The sequence below is a fragment of the Entelurus aequoreus genome, linkage group LG10 (genome assembly GCF_033978785.1).
Source record: "Entelurus aequoreus isolate RoL-2023_Sb linkage group LG10, RoL_Eaeq_v1.1, whole genome shotgun sequence".
NCBI lineage: Eukaryota > Metazoa > Chordata > Actinopteri > Syngnathiformes > Syngnathidae > Entelurus > Entelurus aequoreus.
The window spans coordinates 6,931,047-6,946,078 of record NC_084740.1 but is presented as its reverse complement, the minus strand read 5'-3'; the positions used below and the strand labels follow the sequence as shown (position 1 = coordinate 6,946,078).

General features: G+C 41.1%; 1 protein-coding gene across 6 annotated transcripts in view; it reads right to left on the bottom strand.

Annotated features, from left to right (window-relative positions):
* Positions 1-15,032, bottom strand: part of ncam1b (neural cell adhesion molecule 1b) — a 286,896-nt gene that overhangs the window by 40,479 nt on the left and 231,385 nt on the right. For 5 of the 6 annotated variants that reach the window (XM_062059911.1, XM_062059914.1, XM_062059912.1 and 2 more), the window contains one exon: positions 14,206-14,334. In XM_062059911.1, coding sequence (XP_061915895.1) covers positions 14,206-14,334 — 129 coding nt within the window. Of the gene's footprint in view, positions 1-13,755; positions 13,789-14,205; positions 14,335-15,032 lie in introns of all 6 variants that reach the window. The other variant, XM_062059916.1, reaches the window with a different exon arrangement.

The following is a 15,032-nucleotide window of genomic DNA, read 5'->3' as shown; positions in this document are numbered from 1 at the left end:
TAAAGTAATTGTTGGCTCTCACAAAGTCTGCATGATTTGCATTGTTGTTGGTGATGAAGGGATGTGTGGTTCCTACCTCTACGCCACGCGATCACGTGGCTGGCAAGCTCATTATCTCTCCAAATGGCTCGGGAATCTCCGGGACATTGATACTATTTTGATCATATCTATTTATTCGCAAACTTTGGAAGTCTAATAGTTTCAATATAGAGGCAACTTGTTTTTCCACTCAACTGGTACTTTAAAGGCCTACTGAAATGAATTTTTTAAATTTAAACGGGGATAGCAGATCCATTCTATGTGTCATACTTGATCATTTTGCGATATTGACATATTTTTGCTGAAAGGATTTAGTATAGAACAACGACCATAAAGTTCGCAACTTTTGGTTTCTGATAAAAAAAAAGCCTTGCCCCTACCGGAAGTAGCGTGACGTTGTCAGTTGTTCACTTCCTCATATTTTCCTATTGTTTTCAACGCAGCTAGAGCTATTCGGGCAGAGAAAGCGACGATTACCCCATTAATTTGAGCGAGAATGAAAGATTCGTGGATGAGGAACGTTAGAGTGACGGACTAGAATGCAGTAAAAGACATATCTTTTTTCGCTCTGACCGTAACTTAGGTACAAGCTGGCTCATTGGATTCCACACTCTCTCCTTTTTCTATTGTGGATCACGGATTTGTATTTTAAACCACCTCGGATACTATATCCTCTTGAAAATGAGAGTCGAGAACGCGAAATGGACATTCACAGGGACTTTTATCTCCACGACAATACATAGACGAAGCTCTTTAGCTACTGAGCTAACGTGATAGCATCTGGCTCAAATGCAGATAGAAACAAAATCAATAAATCCCTGACTGGAAGGATAGACAGAAGATCAACAATACTATTAAACCATGGACATGTAACTACACGGTTAATAATTCTCAGCCTGGCAAAGCTTAACAATGCTGGTGCTAACGACGCTAAGGCTAACTTAGCAACTTAGCAACCGGACCTCGCGTCTGCTATCTAAGTAAGTCCTTCTGGTTGTGTTGCTGCAGCCAGCCGCTAATACACCGATCCCACCTACAACTTTCTTCTTTGCAATCTCCATTGTTCATTAAACAAATTGCAAAAGATTCACCAACACAGATGTCCAGAATACTGTGGAATTATGAAATGAAAACAGAGCTTTTTGTATTGGCTTCAATGGGCTACCGATACTCCTGTTTCACTGGCTACGTCACACGCATACGTCATCATCCAAAGGAGTTTTCAACCGGAAGTTTAGCGGGAAATTTAAAATTGCACTTTGTGTTGCAATGTTAAGATTTCATCATTGATATATAAACTATCAGACTGCGTGGTCGCTAGTAGTGGCTTTCAGTAGGCCTTTAAAATGAGCAAAATATGTAAATATTAAATGTGCCCATTACTACATTGCATACATACTTACAGTGTGTATATAAGACCTTAATGAAGGTGTTTGGATGTATTTTTAAGGGCTTTTCTAGGCAAAATAGAGCAACTCCCATAGGTTCCATTGTAAGTGGACTTTTTATTGCATTTATTTACCACTTCGAATGCATTAAAAAAGAAAAAGCATATGTGTGCTTGTCCTACATAAGGATTGTGAATGATAGGCAAAATTTTAAAAAGTGCAGTTCCCCTTTAAGACATTCATGCTGTTACCATACAGCAGACCTGGGTAAATTAAGGCCCGGGGGCCCGTTAAGCTTTTCAAACTGGCCCGCTGGACATTCCCAAATCGTTTTTTTAGGTGTTTAAGATGTAAAGTGTAGCTGCCATTATGATGTGCAGTGATGTTTTCTAATGACCGGAAGTCTTCAACTATACTAACTATTTACATGCTTGGATTCTGTGCTTTTGCATGATATACTAGTTACTATGGTCATCTAATTAGTTACTATGGTCATCTAATTAGTTACTATGGTCATCTAATTAGTTACTATGGTCATCTAATTAGTTACTATGGTCATCTAATTAGTTACTATGGCCATCTAATTAGTTACTATGGTCATCTAATTAGTTACTATGGTCATCTAATTAGTTACTATGGTAATGTAAGTCACAGCAGCTCAAACGAGGTACCAAGCAGTGTGAGTGGGGAGTGTTTCCACAGAGTGTTTCCAGAGCCTGAAATGTGGGTGTCAGGGACAGACGCGGAAGGAGATTTTTACAACAAAGTTCTAAAGCTTAGTGATATATCACATACCGTATTTCCTTGAATTAGCGCACCGGCGGTAATTAATTTAAGACCTCTTCTCACTCCGGCGCTTACCAAAGGCATGCGGTAAATTTAGGCATGCGCTTATAAATTTGAGTGTGATGTAAGGATAATCATGACATCACTTAATGCTGCAATAAAATTTAAAGCACAATGAATCATCCCGGGAGTTCTTTTTGTTTGGGTCTGAAAATGCATTTAAAACGTGACACTCTTTATTTTTACAAGGGGTCATTCAACAATTATGTACGCTTTTTTATCCAGGATTTTGACCCCAACCCCCGTACGCAAAATGTACTATACAAATGATGGTACTTAATTGTGCGCATTTCCCCCCCAGGATTTTGACCCTCAACCCCACCCCCCTTTGCATACGTAATTGTTGAATGGCTCCCAAGTGCCTGCGTTATAACACAGCAGTACAATGTATACCGATATAATCAATTGTGATATATTATGCTGGATGTTGCACACAGGACTCGGGACATATGTTATGTAGATCTATGCATATATTTATGTTACGTGACTTACCCGGCGGTAATTCTAGGCATGCGCTAATTATTTTGCGAAACGTGTTGGACCCTGTGGTAAATCGAGGCATGTGCATACTATATACCCGGCGGCAATTCAAGGAAATACGGTATATCAGATTGTAGGTGGGGTTTTTTTTCTACCCTTCGCGTTCATATTTCGCTGTTTGTTGCGTTTCGCTTGATTGTAAAATATGTGGATGGAGTGTGACGTTCATATGTTGTCAATATTCAGTGTTTTATCGTTCATAGTTAATATTGTAAATCCCACATTCTTTATTTTCATGTACATTCAGGGTGTCTCATTCAGTAAAAAAAAAAAGTAAAATTCCATTACGTTTTTTAAGGCGGTCTGTCATAATGTTTTTAGCATTTAATCAGACATTATTGAGAGTTTTTGTATTAGTGTTCCTAAAAATAGATATACCGGCCCCCAGACACATTTTTGTTCTCTAAATTTGGCCCCCGAGGCAAAATAATTGCCCAGCCCTGTCCTACAGATTGTCAAATATGATTTTGTGCTGAAATTCTTCTTCAGCTATATCTCGCAGCAGACTTGAGCATAAATTAAAATAAGCATGATTGGAGTTGTTCTGGTCATGTTTTTACAGTAAGCCTGTAGAAATTGTAAAAAATTTGAAGAAAAAAATAGGTTAAATCTTCCAAAAGCATTGGTAGAAATGCATTAGGGTTTTATCAACTATTCATATAAGTAATATTCATTTATTCTACATCAAATCATGTTCATTTTTAAAGGGGTGTGCTCACTTTCTATATCCACTGTACTTCCCTCATTCAGGCCTATCACGCTTCCCCGAGAAGATATCCAAATAAATAACAATTACTCCTCAAATTAACATTTGGAATCATCAATTTAATACATAGTAAATACAACATCTCTGCTCATCCAAGCTTTTGTACAACATCACTGCAGCTGCGTTGTGTTTCGCTTAATTGTAAAATATGTGGATGGAAAGGGGGTGTGACGTTCATATGTTGTCAATATTCAGTGTTTTATCCTTCATAGTTAGTATTGTAAATCCCACATTCTTTATTTTCATGTACATTCTGGGTGTCTCATTCAGTAAAAAAATGTTTTTAAATTCCATTCCGTTTTTTAAGGCGATCTGTCATAACGTTTTTAGCATTCAATCAGACATTATTGTGAGGTTTTGTATTAGTGTTCTTAAAAAAAATCAGATATACCGGCCCCCGCAGACACATTTTTTTCTCAAAATTTGGCCCACCGAGTCAAAATAATTACCAAGGCCTGCCGTAAAGTATAGGCAAACCACCAGCCATGCTTTTGAGGTAATCAAAGTTTATGCCGTTTTTGTTGTGGTTTGTTTCGTTGTATGTAAAATAAAGCTGAAAACAAGCCCAACATAGGATTGGGGACAGCATGGCGCAGTTGGGAGAGTGGCCGTGCCAGCAGCCTGAGGATTCCTGGTTCGATCCCCACCTTCTACCAACTTCGTCACGTCCGTTGTGTCCTTGAGCAAGACACTTCACCCTTGCTCCTGATGGGTCGTGGTTAGGGCCTTGCATGGCAGCTCCCGCCATCAGTGTGTGAATGGGTGAATGTGGAAATAGTGTCAAAGCGCTTTGAGTTCCTTAAAAAAGGTAGAAATTTACCAAGCAGTGCGGGTGGGGAAGCGTTTCCACAGAGTGTTTCCAGAGCCTGAAATGTGGGTGTCAGGGACAGACGTGGAAGGAGATTTTTACAACAAAGTTCCAAAGCTTAGTGATATATCACATATATCAGATTGTAGGTGGGGTTTTTTTCCAATCAATGGCGTTCATATTTTGCTGTTTGTTGCGTTTCGCTTGATTGTAAAATATGTGGATGGAGAGGGGGTGTGATGTTCATATGTTGTCAATATTCAGTGTTTTATCCTTCATAGTTAATATTGTAAATCCCACATTCTTTATTTTCACGTACATTCTGGGTGTCTCATTCAGTAAAAAAATGTAAAATTCCAATCCGTTTTTTAAGGCGGTCTGGTCTGTCATGTTTTTAGCATTCAATCAGACATTATTGTGAGGTTTTGTATTAGTGTTCCTAAAAAAAATCAGATATACCGGCCCCCCCAGACACATTTTTTTCTGAAAATTTGGCCCCCCGAGTCAAAATAATGACCAAGGCCTGCCGCAAAGTATAGGCAAACCACCAGCCATGCATTTTGAGGTAATCAAGGTTCATGCCGTTTTTGTTGTGGTTTGTTTTGTCGTATGAAGCTAAAAACAAGCCCAACATAGGATTGTTTTTTTTTTACCCTAATTACTGTGGTTAGTTTGTTAGAGGAAACCTTTAGCATTGAGTAAGTTGGGCAGCAAATTTTTCCAGAACACCGGTTAAAAAACATTAGCATTTACAGCTGTAGGCTTGTTTACATGTTTGAAGAGGTTTATGTAGCCTACTAATGTGTATTTATAAGTGGTTGATTTACATAGGCTAGTAAGGTAAAGTTTTGTACCTGACAAGTTTCGTCTATCTTGCTTCTGCAGCCTTCATCAGAGGACGACATCCTGGAGAAGATTAAGACCGGCCACACACAAAGACTCACAGACCGACTTAAACACCATAGATGAGGCGGGAAACATAAAGTTTACTCATGGAGAGGAAGAGCACAGATCCATCGCTTTCCTGGACATGAAAATCAACCACACTGAGGATGGAAGCATCACGATAACAATATACAGAAAACCCACACACACACGGACCAATACTTACTAAGGACATCAGAGCACCCCACAGCACACAAACTGTCAGTAGTCCGCACCCTATATGATCGCACCAAGGTGATCACAGACCACCATGACAGAGAAAAGGAGGAGGACCACATAAGACAGGCGCTCAAAGCCTGCAACTACCCAAACTGGGCCATAAACAAAGGCAAACGAGAGGTCCAGAGGAACAAGAAAGGTTCTAGTCCTGAGAACCTGGGCATGGTCACCCTCCCATACGTCAGGGACGGCGTCACAGAACGCATACAGCGAGCGATGAGGAAACACTGCGTCAGCGCGTTAGTGAAGCCGCACATCAAGCTTCGCCAAATCCTAGTACACCCTAAGGATCAGATCCCCCCCTGAGAAAAAGTGTGATGTGATATATGAGATCCCTTGCCTAACATGCAATAAAAGTAGAGACAGGTCCGACAGTTCAGCACACGAAAAAAGGAACACCAGAAAGAATGTGAAAAGGAAACATCTGGAACGCTCGCCCGTGCAACGAGAATGAAAGCAACGCAGGAAAATCTACAATCAGCCATTTCAGACAAGAGGGAAAACCATCTAATGAACTGGGAGGCAGCCAAGGTCATTAGAAAGGAAAGCAACACATTCCATGGGTGGATCAAAGAGGCGGTTGAAATCAGGAAGCGGGCCCCAAAGACTGTCAACAGGGACGAAGGAGCCTACCAACTACCCCACACCCGGGACACAGTCCTGCAGGGCATCCAGACGACAGGGGGCGCCCCACCCGACCCCCGGCGCGCACCAGGGGACACCGCCATCCCACCACTTCAGGTGGGATGGAACAATCCATATAACACGTCACAGATGACGTCACGCTGACATCATGTGCCACCTCTGATGAAGGCTGCAGAAGCAAGGTAGCCGAAACTCGTCAGGTACAAAACTTTACCTTATATAAATCAGCCATTGTTTACATGTCAGTAGCAGTATTTGAAGTATCACGAGAAGTCAGCATCCTGTGCATCATGCCCTGCCCTACTCAGCTGTTGGTGCGAAATCCATGCGTGGTAAACCGGTTGAGCTGTTGTTTACAATGAACCCATCGGCGGTATCAAAACGAGCTGAACAGTTAGCGCCAAACTGCTATTACAACATTGGTCCGGTTACTGCTTTAATGTTGATAAACCACCACTGCTTCCTTTCCACTTTCTTGTGCACTTTAAAGGCCTACTGAAAGCCACTACTAGCGACCACGCAGTCTGATAGTTTATATATCAATGATGAAATCTTAACATTGCAACACATGCCAATACGGCCGGGTTAACTTATAAAGTGACATTTTAAATTTCCCGCCACACTTCCGGTTGAAAACGTTTTTTTATGCTGACGTATGCGCGTGACATCAAGGGTTGGTACGGAAGTTCACGGACCTATTGAATCCAATACAAAAAACTCTGTTTTCATCCCAAAATTCCACAGTATTCTGGACATCTGTGTTGGTGAATCTTTTGCAATTTGTTTAATGAACAACGGAGACTGCAAATAAGAAAGTTGTAGGTGGGATCGGTGTATTAGCGGCGGGCTGCAGCAACACAGCCAGGAGGACTGAGAGATGGATAGCCGCCGAACTCACCTTAACTTCCTCCGTCCCCGGGCTGCCAACCGCATCTGTGATCAGGTGAAGTCCTTCATTGCGCCGTCGATCGCTGGAACGCAGGTGAGCACGGGTGTTGATGAGCAGATGAGGGCTGGCTGGCGTAGGTGGAGAGCTAATGTTTTTAGCATAGCTCTGTGAGGTCCGGTTGCTAAGTTAGCTTCAATGGCGTCGTTAGCAACAGCATTGTTAATCTTCGCCAGGCTGGAAAGCATTAACCGTGTAGTTACATGTCCATGGTTTAATAGTATTGTTGATTTACTATCTATCCTTCCAGCCAGGGGCTTATTTCTTTTGTTTCTATATGCAGTTAAGCACGATGCTATCACGTTAGCTCGTAGCTAAAGTGTTTCGCCGATGTATTGTCGTTGAGATAAAAGTGAATGTGAATCGACTCTCATTTTCAAGAGGATATAGTATCCAAGGTGGTTTGAAATACAAATCCGTGATCCACAATAGAAAAAGGAGAGAGTGTGGAATCCAATGAGCCAGCTTGTACCTAAGTTACGGTCAGAGCGAAAAAAGATATGTCTTGCACTGCATTCTAGTCCTTCACTCTAACGTTCATCATCCACAAATCTTTCATCCTGGCTCAAATTAATGGGGTAATCGTCGCTTTCTCGGTCCGAATCTCTCTCGCTCCATTATAAACAATGGGGAATTGTGAGAAGTCCTTCCTCCGGTGACGTCACGCTACTTCCGGTACAGGCGAGGCTTTTTTTTTTTATCAGCGAGCAAAAGTTGCAACTTTATCGTCGTTGTTCTCTACTAAATCCTTTCAGCAAAAATATGGTAATATCGCGAAATGATCTAGTACGACACATAGAATGGATCTGCTATCCCCGTTTAAATAAAAAAAAAATCATTTCAGTAGGCCTTTAAGTCATTTGTAAAGTAAGAAAAAAAATGATGTTGTTGTGTAGGAGTTCTCTTTGTCCAATTATCACCTTCTTCCAGTCCTCTTTGCGGTCCATGCAAATAAAGGCCGGCTATAATTAGAGCATTTACGGTACTGCGAGCTGCAGGTGAATGTGAGGCAACCATACAGGTAAGCAATGAGTTAAGCATAAAGAATACAAGCTGATGATTGAGAACCAGAGCAAACTGCGGCAAAAAGCAGTGTTTTGCAGGAAGGGAAGAGCTATTGATTATAGTTCTCTAACGGTTAAAGGGAACATGCTTCACTAAAGACTAGATTTATAAGGGGTGTATCCCACAGGTAGCTGCCTCTCAATACAATTCAAGTGATGCTGGTGTACATCACCAAGGTAACAGCTCTGGCTCTCATTAATCTTGCTGAGGCGGACACCTACACACTTGATTAATCGCTCCAACTCTGCGTCCGCGTATAAGCAATTAATGTGGCGTTTAATAAGCAGGAGTCTTCGGTTAAAGCAATAGGTCATCTTTTTAGGTGTCTGAAACGTTAGATGTTTACCTTCTGAAAAGCGGAGCGCGTCGTCGTGGTGCCATGCAAGCAGAATAACAGTCACATCAATTGCACATTTATGAATGGTTGAAAGTGGGGTAAAGGGACAACAGTAAGGGTGTAACGGTACGTGTATTTGGATTGCACCGTTTCGGCACGGGAGGTTCGGTTCGGAGGTGTACCGAACGAGTTTCCACACGAACATATTAAGTAGCGCACTGCGCGCAGCTCTCCCTAGTCACGTGACCGCCGCGGTCCAATCAGCTGTGCTTGTAAGCCGGTAGCAGGAAGTGGCCAGTAGACAGGACGTGAGGGGAGACTTATTGTATTTCTGCTCGAAGGAAGGTTTTTATTCTCGTTTTCACCCGAAATATTGTGCTGACGGGATTCTAAACTAAATGCCTATTTGTTAACTTTATAGAGCCGACTACCAGCGCCAGATTTTTTGTCATTAAGCTGTGTGTGACTGTAGAATCCTGAGTTGGTGAGTCCATGTTTATGAAAATACAAACCCCGTTTCCATATGAGTTGGGAAATTGTGTTAGATGTAAATATAAACGGAATACAATGATTTGCAAATCCTTTTCAACCCATATTCAGTTGAATATGCTACAAAGACAACATATTTGATGTTCAAACTCATAAACTTTATTTTTTCTTGCAAATAATAATTAACTTTGAATTCCATGGCTGCAACGCGTGCCAAAGTAGTTGGGAAAGGGCATGTTCACCACTGTGTTACATGGCCTTTCCTTTTAACAACACTCAGTAAAGGTTTGGGAACTGAGGAGACACATTTTTGAAGCTTCTCAGGTGGAATTCTTTCCCATTCTTGCTTGATGTACAGCTTAAGTTGTTCAACAGTCCGGGGGTCTCCCTTGTGCTATTTTAGGCTTCATAATGCACCAATGGGAGACAGGTCTGGACTACAGGCAGGCCAGTCTAGTACCCGCACTCTTTTACTATGAAGCCACGTTGATGTAACACGTGGCTTGGCATTGTCTTGCTGAAATAAGCAGGGGCGTCCATGGTAACGTTGCTTGGATGGCAACATATGTTGTTCCAAAACCTGTATGTACCTTTCAGCATTAATGGTGCCTTCACAGATGTGTAAGTTACCCATGTCTTGGGCACTAATACACCCCCATACCATCACACATGCTGGCTTTTACACTTTGCGCCGATAACAATCCAGATGGTTCTTTTCCTCTTTGGTCCGGAGGACACGACGTCCACAGTTTCCAAAAACAATTTGAAATGTGGACTCGTCAGACCACAGAACACTTTTCCACTTTGTATCAGTCCATCTTAGATGAGCTCAGGCCCAGCGAAGCCGACGGCGTTTCTGGGTGTTGTTGATAAACGGTTTTCGCCTTGCATAGGAGAGTTTTAACTTGCACTTACAGATGTAGCGGCCAACTGTAGTTACTGACAGTGGGTTTCTGAAGTGTTCCTGAGCCCATGTGGTGATATCCTTTACACACTGATGTCGCTTGTTGATGCAGTACAGCCTGAGGGATTGAAGGTCACGGGCTTAGCTGCTTACGTGCAGTGATTTCTCCAGATTCTCTGAACCCTTTGATGATATTACGGAGCGTAGATGGTGAAATCCCTAAATTCCTTGCAATAGCTGGTTGAGAAAGGTTTTTCTTAAACTGTTCAACAATTTGCTCACGCATTTGTTGACAAAGTGGTGACCCTCGCCCCATCCTTGTTTGTGAATGACTGAGCATTTCATGGAATCTACTTTTATACCCAATCATGGCACCCACCTGTTCCCAATTTGCCTGTTCACCTGTGGGATGTTCCAAATAAGTGTTTGATGAGCATTCCTCAACTTTATCAGTATTTATTGCCACCTTTCCCAACTTCTTTGTCACGTGTTGCTGCCATCAAATTCTAAAGTTAACGATTATTTGAAAATCAAAATAGTTTATCGGTTTGAACATCAAATATGTTGTCTTTGTAGCATATTCAACTGAATATGGGTTGAAAAAGATTTGCAAATCATTGTATTCCGTTTATATTTACATCTAACACAATTTCCCAACTCATATGGAAACGGGGTTTGTATATTAAGTCTTTCTTCCATTGTTTCATTGCAACAGTCTTTGTGGCATATTTCTCAATGGTCCATATACAAGGTCTATGACTTGAACCAAAGGTAACTATTGTGTATTGAATGTGTTTGATAATAAGCACGTTTAGTGCACTGACCGAATTGTATAGGTCATATTTATGCTGCTAATGGTTATTTTAGCACTTTATTGCATATTGTGATTCTGACAGGTATGTTGATTTATATTGTGCAATATTGAGGAAAAAACTAGAACCTGTTCTGAATACTTTATAATGCAATTAGTGTTATTTAATGAATATATTTGATTTGTGTACACATTGATTTATAAGGATGGTCCTGGTTCTTACACTGGCCAGCCTTCTCTTTATGATGGCGAGCTCAGGAATAAAAGCATCTAGTCCAAGGATCGTTCTTGGGAGATTCCAGCCAGGAACCCCACCACGTACTGGCCCCACTATGGACTGGACTCTCACACTATTATGTTAGATCCACTATGGACTGGACTCTCACTATTATGTTAGATCCACTATGGACTGGACTCTCACACTATTATGTTAGATCCACTATGGACTGGACTCTCACTATTATGTTAGATCCACTATGGACTGGACTCTCACACTATTATGTTAGATCCACAATGGACTGGACTCTCACACTATTATGTTAGATCCACAATGGACTGGACTCTCACTATTATGTTAGATCCACTATGGACTGGACTCTAACACTATTATGTTAGATCCACTATGGACTGGACTCTCACTATTATGTTAGATCCACTATGGACTGGACTCTCACAATATTATGTTAGATCCACTATGGACTGGACTCTCACTATTATGTTAGATCTACTATGGACTGGACTCTCACTATTATGTTAGATCCACTATGGACTGGACTCTCAATATTATGTTAGATCTACTAGTGACTGGACTGTCACTATTATGTTAGATCCACTATGGACTGGACTCTCACACTATTATGTTAGATCCACTATGGACTGGACTCTCACTATTATGTTAGATCCACTATGGACTGGACTCTCACTATTATGTTAGATCTACTATGGACTGGACTCTCACTATTATGTTAGATCCACTATGGACTGGACTCTCACTATTATGTTAGATCTACTATGGACTGGACTCTCACTATTATGTTAGATCCACTATGGACTGGACTCTCACTACTATGTTAGATCTACTATGGACTGGACTCTCACTATTATGTTAGATCCACTTCGGACTGGACTCTCACTATTATGTTAGATCCACAATGGACTGGACTGTCACTATTATGTTGGATCCACTATGGACTGGACTCTCACTATTATGTTAGATCCACTATGGACTGGACTCTCACTATTATGTTAGATCCACTATGGACTGGACTCTCACTATTATGTTAGATTCACTATGGATTGGACTCTCACTATTATGTTAGATCCACTATGGACTGGACTCTCACTATTATGTTAGATCCACTATGGACTGGACTCTCACTATTATGTTAGATCCACTATGGACTGGACTCTCACTATTATGTTAGATCTACTAGTGACTGGACTGTCACTATTATGTTAGATCCACTATGGACTGGACTCTCACACTATTATGTTAGATCCACTATGGACTGGACTCTCACTATTATGTTAGATCCACTATGGACTGGACTCTCACTATTATGTTAGATCTACTATGGACTGGACTCTCACTATTATGTTAGATCCACTATGGACTGGACTCTCACTATTATGTTAGATCTACTATGGACTGGACTCTCACTATTATGTTAGATCCACTATGGACTGGACTCTCACTACTATGTTAGATCTACTATGGACTGGACTCTCACTATTATGTTAGATCCACTTCGGACTGGACTTTCACTATTATGTTAGATCCACAATGGACTGGACTGTCACTATTATGTTGGATCCACTATGGACTGGACTCTCACTATTATGTTAGATCCACTATGGACTGGACTCTCACTATTATGTTAGATTCACTATGGATTGGACTCTCACTATTATGTTAGATCCACTATGGACTGGACTCTCACTATTATGTTAGATCCACTATGGACTGGACTCTCACTATTATGTTAGATCTACTATGGACTGGACTTTTACTATATTATGTTAGACCCTCTCGACGTCCATTGCACCCACCCACATATGCGGTCCTCTCCAAGGTTTCTCATAGTCATTCACATTGACGTCCCATTGGGGTTGTGAGTTTTACCTTGCCCTTATGATGGCTCTGTACCGTGGATGTCGTTGTGGCTTGTGCAGCCCTTTGAGACACTTGTGATTTAGGGCTATATAAATAAACATTGATTGATTGATTGATTGACCTGTTCTGTCTGGGCTGGCAGGAGGCTCTCGAGCCAACCCTCTACACATTTTCACCCTTAACCGCAGCACATGGACTGTACTGCTTTACTCTCCAAAACCTTTGTCCAAGAACCGTATTGTCTGAGCTGAGATTTAAACAAGATCCAGAGACACTAAATAATTGAATTGGAACACACACAGAGCTATTTCTATTTTTGGGCAGAATTATTATAGTGTTCCCAACGTTAAAAGGATGAAGCCATTGTTTACAAATTTTGGTAAACCAGAAAATGTATATTTTGTTGTTTTCTTACTGTACCGAAAATGAACCGAACCGTGACCTCTAAACCGAGGTACGTACCGAACCGAAATGTTTGTGTACCGTTACACCCTTAGACAACAGACATGAAAAATAGAACAAACACAAACAACATAGGACAAATTACAAAAGGAAGATGTCTACTAACTGAAACCACTGCTGATGAGTCAATCCAAACAAACTTAAAACTTTCTCAGTCAACAGCATAAAACTGCCATGTTTGCCTTTTGAAATGCAAATATTTGCTTTGATTGATGAGTCTGCCAGTTAGGACAATTCATTCACAAACAACAAATTGGTTCCCGCTAATATTCTATGTGGATAACTCTCGGGGATGGTGGGTGAAATTAGACTACTACACCTACAGGTTGCATACACATGATGCTCAGGTCATCATGTCTACCAAAGTTATAATTAGAGATGATGCTAATGTGTGTGAGCTACTTTGTCTATCATTTGTACAACGGAACAAACCTGTGTCTCCTGAGAAAAAACCAAAAAGGTCATCTTAGGACACAAAGAAAAAGACAAAGGGATCAGTTGTCCGAGCAAAATAACCGCCTTGATGTAACACAACATGAACATGTTTGGAGTCTTGAAGGAGGACCTGAAGTGTGTACCTCCTGCCAACAGAGGGAGCTAAAAGCTAAATAAATGAATTCCTGTTTGTTTGAATGAGCAGGTTCACAGAGCTCATTGATTGAGATCCCAATGTAATGCAATAACTGAACACACTCAAAATGGAGTGTAGTTAAAAAGTGTGCGTTGGCTGCTAACTTCAGGCAATAATGACAATGTTGTTGATGTACTCTGCTATAGTGGGCTTTGTCAAACAAGGTAGGACGAATGAATGTGTGTCAAGTAGATTACTGACGAGAATACCCAGCCAAGATGCTCATGTAGTAAAATAGGTGAAGGACTTACGGACTGGCAGCGTCTTGAAGGACTCAGCAGGGCAGCTTTCACCTTCACCTTTGCCATTGATGGCCGACATCTTCACTTCGTAGTCGGTCTCTGGCTTCAGGTATGTGATGGTCACCTCGCTGATGACACCTGCCAAAATCAACGGATACAGTTCATGGTCATTTTTGAGGCGTGCTGAGACAAACGTTAAAAATATTGAGATAGCTAATCAAGAACGATGTCATTGATCATGGTTGACACTGAAGTTTAGAAACCTGTGATGATTTTAATCTACATTTAAAACTATATTATATGTATCGGATATGCTTTGGTGCACATTTTGCTCCACAGTCACGGTTACAGGTCAAACTCTAAACATTTGAATATTGTGCAAAGGTTTGTTTATTCTAGCAATTATATTAACAAGGTGAAACTAATATGACATAGACTCATAACATGCAACTCAACTCTTTGTTACATATACTGGAATATTGTACATGGTAATTGTTATATATTGTATATATGATATAAACATATAATATAATTAAAGATGTCCGATAATATCGGCCGATAAATGCTTTAAAATGTAATATCGGAAATTATCGGTGTCGGTTTCAAAAAGTAAAATGTATGACTTTTTAAAACGCCGCTGTACGGAGTGGTACACGGACATAGGATTTTCCCGGGAGACTCCCGAATTCCTGTGCCCCTCCCGAAAATCTCCCGGGGCAACCATTCTCCCGAATTTCTCCCGATTTCCACCCAGACAACAATATTGGGGGCGTGCCTTAAAGGCACTGCCTTTGCGTGCCGGCCCAATCACATAATATCTACGGCTTTTCACACAC